The 17,396-nt window shown below is 48.5% G+C and overlaps 1 protein-coding gene across 1 annotated transcript in view; it reads right to left on the bottom strand.

The window, feature by feature from the left end:
- LOC115394464 (E3 ubiquitin-protein ligase HECW1) overlaps nucleotides 1–17,396 on the bottom strand; it is a 34,909-nt gene that overhangs the window by 7,195 nt on the left and 10,318 nt on the right. The window contains 14 exon segments of the mRNA XM_030099782.1: nucleotides 1,629–1,727; nucleotides 4,344–4,444; nucleotides 4,446–4,518; nucleotides 4,521–4,926; nucleotides 5,004–5,129; nucleotides 5,132–5,189; nucleotides 5,191–5,368; nucleotides 5,371–5,883; nucleotides 5,964–6,064; nucleotides 6,142–6,281; nucleotides 13,178–13,233; nucleotides 13,236–13,301; nucleotides 13,304–13,345; nucleotides 14,522–14,597. Coding sequence (XP_029955642.1) covers nucleotides 1,629–1,727; nucleotides 4,344–4,444; nucleotides 4,446–4,518; nucleotides 4,521–4,926; nucleotides 5,004–5,129; nucleotides 5,132–5,189; nucleotides 5,191–5,368; nucleotides 5,371–5,883; nucleotides 5,964–6,064; nucleotides 6,142–6,281; nucleotides 13,178–13,233; nucleotides 13,236–13,301; nucleotides 13,304–13,345; nucleotides 14,522–14,597 — 2,035 coding nt within the window.

Raw genomic sequence — 17,396 nt, 5'->3', positions numbered from 1 at the left:
CTGGACTGAAACCTGTTGAGGAGGTTTTAAACTCGCTGTTTCAGATCTTTTTTTTAACTCAATCAGCTGAACGTACAGATGCTGAAGAGCTTTCTAACTCCAACACTCTGCTCCGTCACTCTGACCTCCACATCTCCAGTCGAGGAGGAAACTCCAACTAAACACTTTCATGGAAATATATCTGAGCTGCTCGAATGAACGTCAGAAACTGTTTTTATTCATCTGCTTCACTGAACCAGTCGAGGAGAAAACCTCCGTCTGAACAGGAAGCAGAGTGAATGATATGAATGAATTGAACACCGTCAGCTGCTCATCCAGCTCAGAGTTAACCTACAACTAAAAGATCTTCCCTCGGTAACTGAATCCCAGACACATCGTTACTTTGAAAGAATCTGGTAGGTCACAGAAAAAATGCTCGTCATTCATTCATCCGTCGTCTTTGGGCTAAAGGTCCAAATGTCACCTTCATTCAAAAACTGTCACTCTTTCTAAAACACTCACACATTTACAAATCATGATCAAGAAGGAGTCACTGTTTAAATGTCCCTGTTCCTCTTCAGTGAGATCTGAGGCGTTACGATGTGTTGCGGTTTAGCTGCTAGCTGCTGCGCCGTTCGATAGCTTATCGCAGCTCCATGATCGGCGGCTCTCGTTCTCATTGGCTGCTCGTTCTGTCTGTCAGAGAAACTCTGCTAAAACAGCTACAACAGCTAATTCAATGACCACACCAAAAATAGTTTAAACGAATAATTAGCTCTTTAAATTAGCTTTTAAATGGATTAATTAGCTAACAAAGCTAAATAAGACAACAGAATGTCGGTAACTGTAGTCTTTTAATCTCATCAATGTCTAAATAAAGTGAAACTTGATAAAGAGAGTTATATTTCTTCACAAACTGAAATTATTTGAAAGAAAGTTGCTAAAAAATATCGGACTAGCATGGACGTTAGCCTCTTGGATGGATGGCGGTGATGTCGGCCGACGCTAACACTCGCTAACGTCACCGAATGGTGCTGCAGATAATTCGACCAAACCACAAAAAATAGTTTTAATGACTGAATTAGCTCCAGCAGCTACAAAACGCTAAAATGGAATAAATTAGCCAACAAAGCTAAATAAGACCAAAGACTGTCGGAAACTGCAGTGTTTTAATCTCACAAGTATTGAAATAAAGTGAAAATTGATACAGAGAGTTCAAAAGAAAGTTACTAAAAACCAAATCTCAGACAAGCATGGACTAACGTTAGCCTCTGAGATGGACGGTGGTGAAGTTAGCCAACGCTAGCGCTCCCTAATGTCACCGAACGGTGCTGCAGATAGAAGGATTATTCCTCATTTACATGATTATTTCAAATGAAAACATCGAGCGGAACCCCGATGAAGTTTTCCCTTTTGAAGATGTCGTCGCATAAAGAGGAGCTAAACAAGTAGGGATTTGGGTGGAAGGGGGGGGTGGGCCGTGAAGTGATGAGTGCAAACACAGTGGATGATGATGATGATGATGATGATGATGATGATGATGATGATCAAAGAAATAACATGGGGAGGCATGCACACCACACACACCACACACAGGATGAGGGGCAGGATGGGACTCCAGAGTAAGACTGCGAGCTGTCGGTTCTTACTTGGAGGTAAGGCTTGGTCAGAGGCGGCAGGAAAATGGTTTAGGTCATGGCTGGGTCGCAGGACTGGAAGATGGCCGACAGGAGGGGAGGAGTCTGAGCCTACGGGACACCAGAGAGACAGGACGGGATACGTTACCATGGAGACGGGGGGGTGGGGGGGTGGGGGGTGGGGGTCCCGGACCAGACGCCACACTCAGGACACGGATCTGCGATCTTTTACCGCTAGCTAACATCGCTAACGTTAGCCTCTCTTTCAGCACAGCTGATCTTAATCTACACTGACATTTTGTAATTTGACACCAGCTGCGAACACAACAATCTGAAGGATGGGAGTGTGTGAGGATCGGCTGGAGTCGAACCAACAAGGAGGAAATCCACACGAAGCTATCACATCACCGAAGGAGCGTCTCCTTCCACCGCCGGCACAAGAGCAGGTTTCTGAATGTCCTCGACTGGGGTCGACGCGCGAAAAGCAGATGGGATTATGGGAAAGAAGACGTGTTTGGCGTCCTTACCGGCGACTGACAGAACACAACGGGCGGGGAGATTCAGACGGAGGCCGTGTGAAGCGGAGGTTTTCGTGGAGGAGAAAGAGCGCGAGCACCTTCACATCGTCTGCGTACGAGTTTGTAATCACTGCCGGGATTTCAACATGAGCAGCTTCACACCTTCCAAACTGAGGCGCTTCAAGAAGTGACAGGATGTAAGTAGGTAGCTTGAATATTAGGGATGGCACCGATGAAGACACTACCAGGAGAATTCCTACTCAGATGAAGATCCGTCAAAGAACCACGTGACGCCATGTGTCAACAGCGTCGCTAGCAGGTAGAGCACAAGCGAAGTCCGACAAGAGAAGGACAGACTGTAAATCACTTCTGACAAAATGTGAAGAGGAGGAGGAGGAAGATGGCACACACAACAACACAGACTTTGGACCAGATGAGTTAGAACGATGAGACTTGCAACATGCTACAAGCTGAATCGACATTTTCTATCTACAGACAGGGAGAGCGTCAGTCCGCACTGTGCCTGAGAGAACACACGGATCCGAGGAACTTCCTGGTTGCGGCTCATAAAGCTGGCAGCTCTTGATTGCGTGTCGGCCAGCCGATATGTCTCCCTGTATTATAGTCGGGCTCTAATTTAAGCAGCCCTGGGAGGAGCGAGGTAAAAGCCCCGGTTGAGGCTGAACGAAAGGCTAGCATCATTAGCAGGGAGATTTATCTGTGTGGGCCGCCGTCAGCAGGAGATTCAGGGGACGCAGGACGCTGACGACGGCTGGAGCTTCGATTCTTTCTCAGTCAGTCTGATCTTTGAACCAACCTGCTTCACTGTTCTCAGTGTTTGTCCTCATGTGTCGTCTGGTCTGCTGGCGAAGCTTTGATGTTGGAGGTGCGTTTTACTAGACGGGTGAATCCTCAACATCACCCTGTCAAATCTCATCTTGTGGCTCTATAATCAATATGAGTGATCAATAACAGTCTATTGATGGAAGTTCACATTTCTGGCTTCTTAATTTGTGTGTTTTTTTTTTTTTTTTTCTTTTTTACTAGTTTCACCTGAGGTTCATTTAAAGTTATAAATACACTAAACTGAAGAGCAATTAGGCTGAGGTGAGGTTTGGTTAAATCTGACTCTTCACCTAAGGTTAATTTTCTTAGAGTCAGCTGTTGAGATAAAGACGAGTAGATTAACATGGCTTAGCCTAGCTTAGCATAGTGTTTCATGTTTATCATAAGAGTTTGGATTGGTAGAGTTTAGAATAGCATATTTTAGCATAGCTTAGCGTATCTTAGCCTAGCTTAGCATACTGTGTAGTGTTTATGATAAGAATCTGGCTTAGTGTAGTTTAGAGTAGCGTATTTTAACCTAGCTTAGTGTTACTTGTAGTATTTATCAATAAGAGTCTGCAGCTTAGGAACCTTAGCGTATCTTAGCCTAGCTTAGCATGGCTTAGTCTAGCTTGCAGTATTCACTGATAAGTCAGTCAATATAAAATTAGAATGTAGAAGAAAACTGAAGTCGTTTTTCCAGGATTTGATTCCAGAAGTGAAGAGAGGAAGAGGTGTGATTGCATTTCAGAGGGGAATTTCATCTTGTGTCTGCCTCTGTGTCTGTCTGTGTGTGTGTGTGTGTGTGTGTGTGTGGTGTGTGTGTGTGTGTGTGTGTGTGTGTGTGTGTGTGTGTGTGTGTGTGCCCTACTTTTCCATCACAGTCCATTAAAATCATTTAAGCGGAGCCAGACCGTCTCATAATTTCAGTGGAAGTGAATGAAAGAGAGCAGAAATCAGCAGGTTATAGAAGTTTGGTTGAAAGAGGTGAAGCAGAAGCAGGGGTCAGGTGGTGTGTGTGTGTGTGTGTGTGTGTGTGTGTGTGTGTTCTTGTATTTCTATCCTTGTCGGGGCCACAATGTCCCCACAAGGATAAGCAAAACGTGGAACGACGGGCCTTGTGGGGACCTTTTCCGGTCCTAAGTAGGAGAAACAGTGTTTTCTTGACCATGTTGTTGTTACTGAAAAAAGTAAAAGTGCAAAAACATTTCTTTAGGGTTAGGCTTTGTTGTGGTGTGGGTTAGGGTTAGGGTAAGGGTCAGGGTTAGGGGCTAGACATGAATGGGAGTCAATGGACGGTCCCCACAAGGATAGAAATACAAGACTGTGTGTGTGTTGTGTGTGTGGTGTGTGTGTGTGTGTGTGACCGGCGCTCTGCTCTCACCGATGCTGCTCCGGTCGCTGGGCCCGGCCACCGCCGGCTCCGCCCGCTCCCCGCCTCTCCGGGCCTCCTTCCACCGGCCCGTCCTCCTGTCTCCGCCCCCCGCCCTCCGGGCCCTCGCCGTCCGGCGGCCCGTCGAAGGCGCTCTCCTCGTCCTCGTCCTCGTCCTGGGAGGAGAGACGGTGCTGCCGGAGAGCCGGTTGCTGTCCACCGAGGACAGGCGGGTGTGGCTGCAGAAGCGGCTCCGCCCCTCGTAGCCCGAGTTGCTGTAGCAGGAGGTGCTGTAGCAGGAAGTGCTGTAGCAGGAGGTACTGTAGCAGGACGTGTCGCAGAACTCGCACTCGTTGTCGCCGGGGCCGCGGTGGCCGCCGCCGCCGCCCGCTCGCCGGCCCACGCCGCTGTTGCTGGAGTCGCCCTCCTCGCTCTCCAGGCAGGAGGGCGAGATCCTCCTGATGGCCGCCTGTCCTCCGCCGCCGCCTCCTCCTCCGCCGTCGCCCTCCAGGAGCTGGTTCAGCTCCGACAGGCGCTCGATGGAGAGGCTGCGGGGCAGAGAGCGCCGGCAGCAGGGCCCGGGGCACTCTGGGACCTGGGGGGGCAATCAGATCATGTGAGGAACGAGTGGAGAAGCGCTGGACTCCACCCACCAGCTCCTCCGTCACACACCTGAGAGGGCGACTGCGTGTCCTCCTCCTCGTCCTCGTCCTCGTCCAGGCCCTCCTTGGAGGTCTTGCCGGTGGGCGAGGAGCCGGTGCGGCCGCCCTCGCCGCCCGGCTCGTCGTCCTGGCTGGGCGGGCGCGCTGCTGGGCGGAGGGCAGGCTGTGCAGCAGGTGGTGGATGCGGATGTAGTGGGCGCGGCGTCTCCGGCTCGCCGCAGGCCGAGGCGATCACCGTCTCCAGCTCCGACACCGGCAGCGAGCAGGGCCGCGCCTTGCGCCGCGACGGGCCGTGGGAGGCGTAGCTGGAGAAGAGGGCGTGGCAGGAGCAGGGGGCGTCGCCTCTCTCTCCCGCCGGGGACTCCTGGGGGGCGGGGTCCGGGGGGCCTCCGGGGGGGGGGCCTCCTCTGACGGAGCCTCCTCGGCGTCGGGTCCTGGGAGCTTCAGGCTCCTCTTTACCTCCTTCTGGAACCTCCTGCTCAGACTCCACTGCCTCCACCTCCTCGCTCTGCTCCACCTCCTCAACTCCACACTCCTCCTGCTGCTCCTGCGACCCCCCGCCTCCCCCGCCTCCCCCGCCTCCTCCGCCTCCTCCGCCTCCTCCGCCTCCTCCTCCACCTCCTCCTGATCCTCAGCAGGTGGAGGCTCCTCCCTCACGGTGCTCTCCTCTTCCACAGTTCCTTGCTCCTCCTCCTCCTCCTCCTCCTCCCCAGCAGGGGGTCCCTCCTCCGGCGCCGCCTCCGGCTGCTCGTCGGCGTCGGGGTCTCCCGGAGCGTCCAGGGGCAGGTCGGGCATGTCGGGGCCCACGCTGAGCGTGTCGTCGTGGCGGGCGTCGTCGTCTCCTCCGTCGGGACGGGCCGACTCCATGACGAGGGACACCTCCTCATCGTCTGCAACAAAAACACGATGCTCGCCGTCAGAGCGCCGTCACGGCCGCGGACGGACCAGCTGACCGGCGGCGGTGTCTCACCGGGGTGGATGGAGGACGTCAGCTCGAAGCGGAACTGCAGCTGGCCGCAGACGTGGTCGGTGGGCAGCCGGCGGCCCAGAGTGTAGCTCACAACCCGATCGCTGCGGACGAGAGGACAGGAAGTCTGAGCGGCAGGCGATGGAGGACAACCACCGGATTCCAGAAGACGTCTGGTTACCCGATGGCGTGTTTCTCCAGCAGCCGCACCGGCACCGACAGCTTCCCCAGGAACCGCTTGATGATCGGACGACTCTTGGCGAACTTGTCCTTCACCTCGATCTCCAGGACGTCGGTCGGCAGCGACACGAAGTTGAACCTCTGCAGAGGAGATGAAGGTGAGATCAACACTCGAACTGCAGCCGCCGCCGCCGCTGCTGCTGCTGCAGTACAAAGCCTTCACTAAAGCGTGTGAAGAAACCAGTTTGTTTTAAGAACCTTCTTTCCCTTCTCGCCAGCAGCTGCTCTCTTTCACCGGAGCTTCGGCTGCAAGTGGTTTGAAAACACCGTCTTCTGCCATCAATCGGACGCGTCTGTGGCTCTCAGTTTGTGTTTCCTCTGCCTCCTCTCTCGCTCACAGCAGGGGTCTGATGCTCATCCAGGATTCTCAACACTCCGAATCCCCGCTAAGCTTCTTCTGAGGGAAACACTGAGAGCGGCTTCCAGCTCTTTCAGGCATCCCTCCGTCTCTGCTTTAATGAATACTGGAACAAATCTATTAGCCGTTCTCATCTGGCAGCATCCAGAGCAGCGCTCACGGCGCAGATGCAGCTTTCATTCAGTGCTCAGCCCAGATTTTACATCCGAAGCCACAGACGACTGATTTACCTTATTTTCTGGATTATAAATCTCACCTGAGCACAAAACAGCATGAAGGAAAGACAGACACTCTACTTCCTGATTCCTGCTGTGGAGATTTGTCTGTGGCTGCGTCCAGAAAGCTGAGATCCTGCTGATGGATCTCAGCTTCCCAACACCACCCACACCGCTTCCAGGGGGTTTTCTGGTTCACTTAGGATATTAAAGCAACGGAACAAGGAATGATGGACGCTCTCCCGGAGGGATGATTCACGTCTCGCTCACATGTAACCTTAATCTAACGGCTTCGTCTCCACGTAAATCAGGTCGACACGTTTTTCATTCAATCAAACTGCGCAGATTTTTAATCTTCAATATTAATCCATTCATTTTCTGCATTTGTGAAGGACCAAAAGAGCAGAGGAACTGTTACTGTGAGAAAGCTCCTCTACATTTTATTGCTAGATGAAACTTATAATAATGAAATACGGTAATTTGGTTTGAAATCCAAAATAAAAAACATAACATCAAGACTGTTGAATAAACAGGATGACAGTCTCATTTTAATAACTTCAGGGCCCGGTTCAGGGGCCGGACAGGTAAAGTTACACTGTAATAACCATAAACAGCAGTTTCCCTTCGTTTTCCTGAGAAACGTTCACTGTAATCATTTTAGAGCAAAAACCTCATCAGTCGATTCTGACGAGGCCTTCTGTAACCAGAACACTGGAACATCAATGAACCAGAAATAGAAAGAGAGGAGTTGTTTCCTCGCCAGCCAGCTCCGCCCACAGGCCGTATGTTTGACTCCTCTTCCTTTATCGTCTTCTCGCTCTGATAACACTGTGAGAGCCGAGGGATGGCGAGAAAACCCACTGACAGGTGTTTTTTTTTTTTTAACACCCCCTCTGTAACGCCTCTGTGGTGATTCTGGACTCAACACTACGTCTCTGCTGTGGCAAAAATATTCATTTATTATTTATCAGAGATTTTATTACAACAAACCGAAATCCAATAAACAGAAAAAGAAAATTCTAATCAGTGTTGAATCTTTTGCTCCATGAGAACAAACACTGGTCGGTGTTTTGCTTTCTGTTTTTTTCATGGGTTCGGTTAGGATGGAAAACTAAGACGCGATGAAGGTTAGTTTTTCTCCTCTGACCTTGAGACCGAGCTGTCAAGGACCCTGACCGAGTCTCCATCCTCAGTCCAGAGAAAGAAAGAAAAGGAAGGAGCAGGAGAGGAGAGCATGGGGAGGAAGTGGAAGAAGAGGGGGTGAGTGGAGGAAGAGGAGGGGGGGAGGAAGAGAGGAGGAGAGGGGAGGAGGGGAGGAGGAAGAGGGGAAAGTGGTGTTTCGGAGCGATAAAGGATGAAAGCAGTGAATAATTCAGAAGATGAGTCGGGAGGGAACAGAAGAAGAGACGAACACAAAGAGGAAGGTTCAGGAAGCACAGAAATGTACAGAATAAGAAGAGAAGACAAGGCAGGAGGAGCTGAGGACCACCGGAACCCGGACAAGGACCATCTAGAACCACTGGAAGACCACCAAGGACCACCAAGGATCACAGGAAGATGACAAAGGACCAGCAAGAACCCCTTAGAACCACCTACCAGCAAAGAACACCAGCATACTACATAGGACCCCTGAAAGACCATCAAAGGACCACAGAGGACTACTGGAAGACCACATAGGACTTTTGGGATACCACCAAGGACCACAGAATAACACCAAGGGACCACCAGAAGACCACTGGGGACCCCTTAAGACCAAAGGAACCAAAGAAGACCATCAGAAGACCACAGAGAAGAATCCTTTCTTTGGTTCTTCAGGCTTCATTGGACTCTTTGATCCAGAATTCACCACCAGGCTGCAGAATCTTCAAAGTCTCAAATAAACTTTCAAAATAAAAGCATCATTTATTTTTATTGTGAGCAACTCAAGATATTGCCTGGCTTGTTCTCGAGTCCTTCATTTCATCGCCACCACAATAAGGAACTTTCTAGAATCTAAACCTTCGAAAACAGCCTGCTTGACTTTCAGGGTTCCTGAAGTTCTGACTGGTTTAGATTCACGACGCAGGGTCACTGACGTACCAGCCGAGGAAGAGAAGAAGAAGAAAGAGCTGCTCCACTGAAGGGACGTCCCACAGATCCGTTCCTGTCCTGGTTCTGCGATCTCAGAGTATTTTTATCCTCTTATGTAATTATTGTGGACCGTCTCTCTGCAGTATGGAGGCTGGGCTGAGAGTCGGTCCATTAGAGTCACTCACTGAGAGGAAAGACGAGCTTCACTGCAGAGAACTGCATTAAACCAGCCTCTCAGAGGACGGAGGGGAAATACAGACCGAAGAACAGGAGCAGGAGCAGAGTCCCGCTTCCAGAGACTTCATGTTCCAAAATGTCCAATTCCATAACCTGATCCAGTCAGGAGTATCCTAGAGCACTCTGAGGGGGATTTCTCAGTCCAAAACACCAAAGTTTGAATCTGAACATCATTTTGAGAAAGACATGAGAGTCTTTGACTCATTAAAAGTAATTAGCAACGGTTAGCCACACCCTCCACAAACTGCTCTTAACCAAATACAATGAGAGCTAAAGTCCTCTTGTTCTAGTTGTGGATGAGTTGAATCACATGTTCTCATAAGGGAGTTCCTCAGGACCTGGTCTAGGTCCCACATTACTGTAGGGGTGCCGTCAAGATCACCTCACCAAGACCCAGTCAAGACCAAGACCAGAACATCCCAAGACTTTGAAGGGTTATATCAAGACCAAGATAAGAGCAAGACTTAGTCAAAACCAAGACCAGAGCACCCCAAGACCCAGACAAGACCTAGGCCAGAACATCCCAAGACCACGACCAGAAGATCCCAAGACTGTAAGGGGCTGAGATCCAGTCAAGACCAAGACAAGCATACCAAGACCAAGATAAGCCCAAGATCTAGTCAAGACCAGGATGAGAGCATCCCAAGACTAAAACAAGATCAAGAATTTGAGTGACGACACCCAGTCAAAACCAAGACCAGAGCACCCCAAGGCCCAGAGAAGATCTACAACAGAACACCCCAAGACCAAGACTTTGAGAGGCTGAGACCCAGTCAAGACCAAGATAACAGTATACCAACACCAAGATAAGACTAAAACTTAGTCAAGAACAGGACCAGAGCATCCCCAGACCAAGACTTTCCACTGATAATGCGGTCCAGGTCTTTCTGCTGCCGGTCCCTCCTAAGCTCCCAGTTCATTCTACGTAAACTTCCTGTCCAGGACTCGCTCCTCGGTCACAGTGGCTCCCAGACTTCCTGTATCTGGATCCGTTTGAGGCTCTTTTCACCACTTTATCCGCGATACCCAGAGTTCCACCCTGGATCCATCTGTTGACTGACCTTCCTGCCCCCCAATCCCCCCGCCACCTGCTGTGCTCGCCATATCGCCATGGAAACTCCCCAAACCCCTGAAACTGTCCAGTTTTAATCCCAATCTACTGCACAGAGATACTGAAGCAACCAATGTTACAAATCCCGCTGTGTTATAAAGGTGTAATAACTGAAAGAAGAGATTTTTCATGACTGGGCTGTTTTTAAAAACGCTTTGGTCGGACGGTAAAAACCATGAGACGACAGGAAAGTTTCCCCGCTGCAGACGACCAGACGTCTCGGAGCTTCGAGCCAAAGCGAAGTTTCCTCAAGCCGGACGGTTTCTCCTCTAACTCCTCAGCAGAAGCAGAGCCAGAGAGGAAAACCACTAACTGGACATTAAATTGATCCGCATCAGTTTACGGGAAGAGGAATGACGCAGCGTTTCTCCAAGGAAAACTAACACGGCACCGGATCAATAACCTGTCAATGATCCTGATTTATTCTCATCGATATTCTGTATTTGGTATTTGAAGCAGGGATGAACCCAAATGAACCTTTTCACTGATACGACATTAATATTGTGGTTGAGGCTGATATTTACAGATTCTGTGAGGATTTGGGATCCAGAGAACCATCAAAATCTGAATATGGATCAAAATTAGTTTCTGTTTAAGATTCAAACGTTCGCAGATCTACCAATTTCACAAGCAGAAAAGAGGGGATTGATAAACGAGAGGAAGAAGGAAGTGGAGAAGAGAATAAACCCAGATAATAAACTGTTTGGAAAAAGTCCACTTGCAGAAACACTGTAGTTTCCGATCGGTAAAACCTAAACATTAATAATCAATGTATTGATGTTGATCAGCTGAGTGAACGGCTTCCAGACGAGCGAGAACAGACGACGACATTTATCTCAGTTTTCTCTTTTTGTGTTGATTTTGTGATAATTTTTGTCTAGAGTTTAAACCACAATAAAAGCCATGAAGACTTTTTATTTGATCCGATTTGACATTAAGACACTTTTTCCACGAAGCCTCAGTTTTAGACTAATACAGTTTGTGTCTGAAAAGTGAGAAAAGTGTGTTAAATTTACCAGAACAAACTCAAATTTTCCAGTAATTTAAAGTCAATCACAGCTGTTCGTCTTTGAAATTGACCTTTCTGAGTTGAAATAAATAGATTTATCAAAGATATTCATGTTTGAACAGCAGAGAAATTTTGACTGCAGAGACAATTAAAGGAATACTTCAACATTTTGGCAAATTGGCCCATTTAGCGCAATTCCTTAGTCATTTCGAACAGCATACTTACTTTTTTGTGAGGGCGAGCTTTTGTTTATCCAGAGGTAGTCGGGGAAGGTTTTCGGGACGGACACAATGGAAGTGGATGGTATTTTTGGTTCCCCTCGTCAAACTCATCAGATACACATCCAACAACCCCAAAACACTTTGGTGGACACGTTATAATCCGCACATTCACTACGCTGTGGAACACCAACAAATGATATTGTAGCGTTACGACACTGAAGCAAATACTGGGAACTACTTTTTCTTTTGAAAACGCCATGTTTAGTAAGTAGTTCCGTCTTAGCAATCTTCGCATAAACAACTAAATCTGGTAATTTTAATATTTCACAGCGTAGTGAATGTGAGGATTATAACGTGTCTTTTTATGTGTCTATAATTGCGCTAAATGGGCCAATTTGCCAAAATGTTGAAGTATCCCTTTAAGTTTCATTTTGTGGTTTTGAAGATGAGTTAAAGATCTCAATTGTTTCTATTGATTAAAGCTCTTTAACTAAAGTATAATGCAAATTAGGTACTAATGTCTGACATTTTTAGAAGCTAGATCCAGTTAATTAGACTCTGATCAGACTGTTTGATCATGAAACTGTGACAGTTTGAGTCTTTCACAGCCTGAATGAGCCGAACGTTCAGAGCCTCTTTCTCTTTCCCCGTCCGTCAGGCTGAAACATTCCCCCCAGACGTCATCGATCCGACAGGAAGCCTCCAGAAATGTCGTGTTTTCCAAGAAAAACAAGGCTTTAATGAGAAGGTCGATGCTCTGATCAGGTTTGTTTCAGAGAGGAAAGCAGATTTTCATGGATCGTATTGATCTTCTTCTTCCTCTTCTTCCTCTGCTGCTGAAACCAAAGAGGCTCCTGTCGTCTCATTTCTCCACACAGGAGCTTTTCCCCAACATTCACAATATTTAGGATCATTAAAGGTTCATTGAAGATTGATTTATTAATATTTCTTTAAATTAAAGATGTTTTCTCTGTGCCGTCGTTCACCCCCCACCACCAGGCGGAGCCAGAGAGCTGAACGTTAACAGCAGCAAACAGGCAGCCAATGTGACGGAGGAGTAAAGGGTTAAGACTGAAATTTGTAGTTTAAATGTTTAAAACAGGGAGGAACTGAGCTAAACAGAGAGAAATATTTAACTAAAGAATTTGAAATGTAAGAATTTGGGATAAAAACCTGTCTTTATGAATCCTGGTGGAAACGAAACTTGCAAGTATAAAATTTATTTCAATTCAAGTCAACTTTATGGTGAAATCATGCAAAACATCATTTTTCAGCAGTGAAACTAAATCATAAAACATGAAATTTGGAAGCAATTCCTCTAAATAACAATAGCAGGGCTCTTTCTCCTGTCTAAATTAAACCATTACATAGTGCTTGTTGTCTTGATTTGAGATAAAATCGAAAAACTAAGGTTTTTTTTATAAATCCGGAATTAACCGTTACATACAGACTTAGAGCAAACCAAACATTTTTTATATTTATCCCATTTTTGGGGGTTTCAGAAAAAAGGATGTTCAATATTTGCTTTATAGCTGAGTTAATTGTGGAAATTAACTAATTTAAACACTTTGTAAATTAATTAAATCCAGATAATGGATCTTTCAAGATTAGATTTTTATACTATATTTATGCAGCTTCTTAACACAGCTTTTTAAATCAGCGTGTTTGGACAGCATGTAAGGACAGTGTGTGTGTGTGTGTGTGTGTGTGTGTGTGTGTGTGTGTGTGTGTGTGTGTGTGTGTGCGTGCGTCCCACCTCGGCGCTCCACTGCGGGCTGACGGTGTTTCCTGCCACCCCGGAGTTTCTCTCTGGCCGTGGTGCGGCAGCGAGGGGAAGATGCTGTGCTTCCCCGGCTGGATGGAGAGCTTCAGGTACGGTCCGGGTTGAAGAACATGCCCTTCTTCAGCCCCACGGCCTGCAGGTCTAAAGGGGGGAACCCGGAACCCGGGAGGTCACAACACTCTCTCAGAAAATTCTCAGCAGCTTCCAGGAATCAAACACTGGATTCAAGGTTCGAGTGAGAAAAACATTTTAAATTGACTTTTTAATTTAATGCACAACAATGCGATAGATCACTTGATTTCTGGGATGAATCACATTTTAATTCTTTAGCTCTGCAGCCTAACTTCATCTTGAGGATCCCAGAACGGTGAAATTGAGCCGTAAAACCTTTAAAACTTCACTTTAAACTTTTGCTTTGTTGTGTCGCAGAGTACATTTTTTTTTAAATCCATATCTTTTTACAACAGTTTCACAATGTCAACATAAAGCCAATTTTAAACGATACAAAACACAGTGAGTCTCTAAAACACTCCTGCAGCTGCTGCATGTTGGCGTGGTTTTGGCGCTAATGCTAGTTTGCTCACAGTAGCTAGCTTCGACTGCAGCGTCGCAGATGTTTGGGCGGTTTTTTTCCTTTTTTTAATTTCCTTGGTGGACCAGTTTTGGCCCACGGGCTTTATGTTTGACACCCCTGCTTTGACATGTTGCTCACACTGCTGAGCAGAACTTCAATCAGACATGAGAATCGTCTCCATCGGGTGACGTTTCCTGACTGAAGAGGTCAGTAAAGGTCAGTGAAGGTCAGTGAAGGTCAGTGAAGGTCAGACGTTTTTTTTTTTCTTTCTGATTTGTCATGCTGCTGCAGGTAAACGGCGTCGGCATGACGACCAGAAGGACGGGGGACGGGTCATGTGAGGACGGCCGGGCTTCAGGAGGAGGAGAGAGAAAACCCAGGTGGTTGTGTGTGTGTGTGTGTGTGTGTGTGTGTGTTCTCGTATTTCTATCCTTGTCGGGGCCAAATGTCCCCACAAGGATAGCAAAACGTGGAACGACGTGCCTTGTGGGGACTTTTTTTCCGGTCCTAAGTAGGAGAAACAGTGTTTTCTTGACCATGTTGTTGTTACTGAAAAAAGTAAAAGTGCAAAAACATTTCTTTAGGGTTAGGCTTTGTTGTGGTGTGGGTTAGGGTTAGGGTAAGGGTCAGGGTTAGGGGCTAGACATGAATGGGAGTCAATGGACGGTCCCCCAAGGATAGAAATACAAGACTGTGTGTGTGTGTGTTGTGTGTGTGTGTGTGTGTGTGTGTGTGAGGCCTACCTGACAGGGAGAAGTTAATGAGCCTCCTGTTCCCCAGACTGTGGTTGACTTCAGGACTCACCACCGGCTTCAGGACCTACATGCACACGCACACGCACACGCGCACACGCACGCACGCACGCACGCACGCACGCACACACACACACACACACCCACACCACACACACAGGTTGAATGAAGATCTGTTCGGACGGGACAAGGACGCTGAATCGCCATGGAAGCAGCGGCGTTGCAGGTGAGGAAACCATAAACGACACACACACACACACACACACACACACACACACATCATAAAACACGTGTGTGTTGAAGAATCGTCCTCCTCTGACGCTCCACTCCGGCCGAGGCCCTGATCAATACTCTGTCTTCATTATCCTGACATTGATCCTGCAGCCAGGAAGGTGAGGAGCGGCGGTGTGTGTTGTGTAAATACTGCTGCGGTGTGTGTATGCATGTGTGTGTGTGTGTGGGGGGGGGGGGGTTCCGCTCCACCATGCAGGGGAAATGTTTTGCTCAGCTCATCTTACAGGAGCCGCCATCAACCAGGAAGTCAGCTGGAAAACAGACGGAAAGGGGGCGGAGCTTCTCTCTCACATCAATTATTCACAGCAGAAAAGCTTCACTTTCACCAATTCTGCATTTTTAACAGCGAAAACCAGCAAACCAACACCGAAATCCAGCCTGAAGCAAAGTTTATCTCACTGGAGATCAGCGAACGGAGCGGAAAAACAAAGCTCGGGTCTCAGAGTTCTGGTGAACGGCGGCAGCGAGTCGAACCGCGACGGCCCGATCACGAACACCTGGCGGCACCGGGGAGGATCCCAGACGCTCAGACGCTCCAGCTCCGGAACACTGACATGAAGAAGAAGCCTCGACGTCGTTGATTAAAATCCGTTATCCAGTCACCTTCACATCACGCCGTTTTATTTTGAAAGTGTGTAAATGTACTTTTGAGCTGATCGAAGCCTCACTTCCTGCCACGCATCACTAAACCGGCAGGCCGACTCACATTTCTGCCGTGTTTTATCGATAAACGTTCTCAGCCACTGTGGGTCCCTGAGCATGACCCCTGACCCCTGTCAGCTCCCCAGAGTGCTGTTCACACTGCTGTTACTTCCTGGTTTGGAGCATTTGACGACATGGTGTCCGTTGGTGTTGGAGTTGTTTCCTGCTCTTTTATTCTGACACACAGAAATGCAGGTATTGTAGTTTTTCCCGTCAGACAGTCGGAGCCTGCGGCGTTTCCTCTAAACACTCGGGACGCCGACTCAACGGCGGGAGGAAGTGAAGCGGCGGCGAGATGGAGGGACGAGGGATGACAGATGTTTGGACCAATTCTCTCTAATGAGATGCTAATCTGCAGCGGCGAGCGGCGGCACGGCTCTCCTCGCCGATTCTAATCTCCCGATGAACCCGGCCAGAGTCTTCATCTGTCCGGCTCGCTTTACGTAATCTACTGCCGAGACGGAGACGGACTCTGAGAACACACCGTGTCCAATTCATGAGTCCTGGAAGAGCGGCAGGAGCCTGAAATGATGGAAAAGGAAGGAAGCCCGTCTATCCCCCGCTCTGATTCCAGGTCAGGTTTCGGCGTCTGAGGGAGCTCTCGGTGGGTTTTGAGACCCGGAGCGTCCGGCGATCTCCAGAGTGTCATAGGTCCCAGTCCAGATTCTGCTGGTCCTGGTCCCAGTCCAGATCCTCTCAGTAGTTTTAAAGTTGATAGTCACTATAATAACAATCCAACTTGGTGTTCTGTCCATACGAATGTCCGTTTTCTCCATTGTTAGTCAGTTAACAGCACCAACTAGTGGACAACATGAAAACCACATCTTTTCCAGCGTTTCCATGGAAACCATTTTCAAAACACGAAACTTTCAGGGAACTACAATGTTAAAACGATGCATTTCACTTGAAACGTTGTGAAAAACGAGCCCAAAAACCAGATTCTGCTGTCGACCAGAACAAAACCTGACAGAATCTAGATTATAACCACTTTATTACACTGAACAAACTAAGAAAACACACCTAGAACCAGAACGGAATAATAAGAAAACCAGAAAACCAGAAGAAGACGTAAGAAAACCCTAAAACCAGCCCACAATTCAATCAAATTCATTCCAAAACAATTTCAAACAACAAAAAGTCGAATGTAGCAACTTTAAAGCAGTTCATGATGGGTTTGACGGTGAAAGACCACCTCAGACTGAAGCCTCAGCCAGAGGCGAGTCTGTTCAGAAGCAGAGCAGCAACACGAAACCGGCGATACTTTCAGGTAAAACGTCTCAGCTCTGAACCGGAGAGTCAAACTGACATCCTACATTCACAGGATCACATTTCAGAAGCTGCGACCGGCTGAATCTGTCCTCCGGTCCGAGAAAACGAGAGGAAATCCTGATAGTTACGTTGAGCCAGGCGCTCGCCTGGCCTGGCTCCTCTGGGGCGCCGGGGAGGCAGCAGTCCCAGCTGGAGACACATGCCGTCCATCACGCCCGCCGGCCGGCCGTCATCCTCGCTCGTCCTCGTCCTGAATGACGCTACCTGCTCGGGGTCGGTCGTGCTCTCAGCACCCCTCCACCGCCTCTGTCTTCCTTCCTAAGCCGGTTATTTTATTCCTCTGTCCTCAGGAAGCCGGTACAGATCAAGTTCTGGTTCCATCAGCATTTCCAGGCTCCCACAGCAGCAGAATGGGAAGCAGCCATGGAAATCCAATCGCCGGGCTGGACGGCGTCCTGACAGCAGGACGACTGACGGACGGCTGCCGGACGTCCTCCTCAAGCCCGGGTTCTCCACTCACTTCCACATGATGCGTATGAATACAGCGACGGCCGTTATTGATTAATGGAAGGAGACGGGACTCACACAGCAGCGGCTCCGT

The sequence above is a fragment of the Salarias fasciatus genome, chromosome 9 (genome assembly GCF_902148845.1).
Source record: "Salarias fasciatus chromosome 9, fSalaFa1.1, whole genome shotgun sequence".
Classification (NCBI taxonomy): Eukaryota; Metazoa; Chordata; class Actinopteri; order Blenniiformes; family Blenniidae; genus Salarias; species Salarias fasciatus.
Note: the sequence above shows the minus strand (reverse complement) of the source record. Positions and strands in the feature narration are given on the sequence as shown.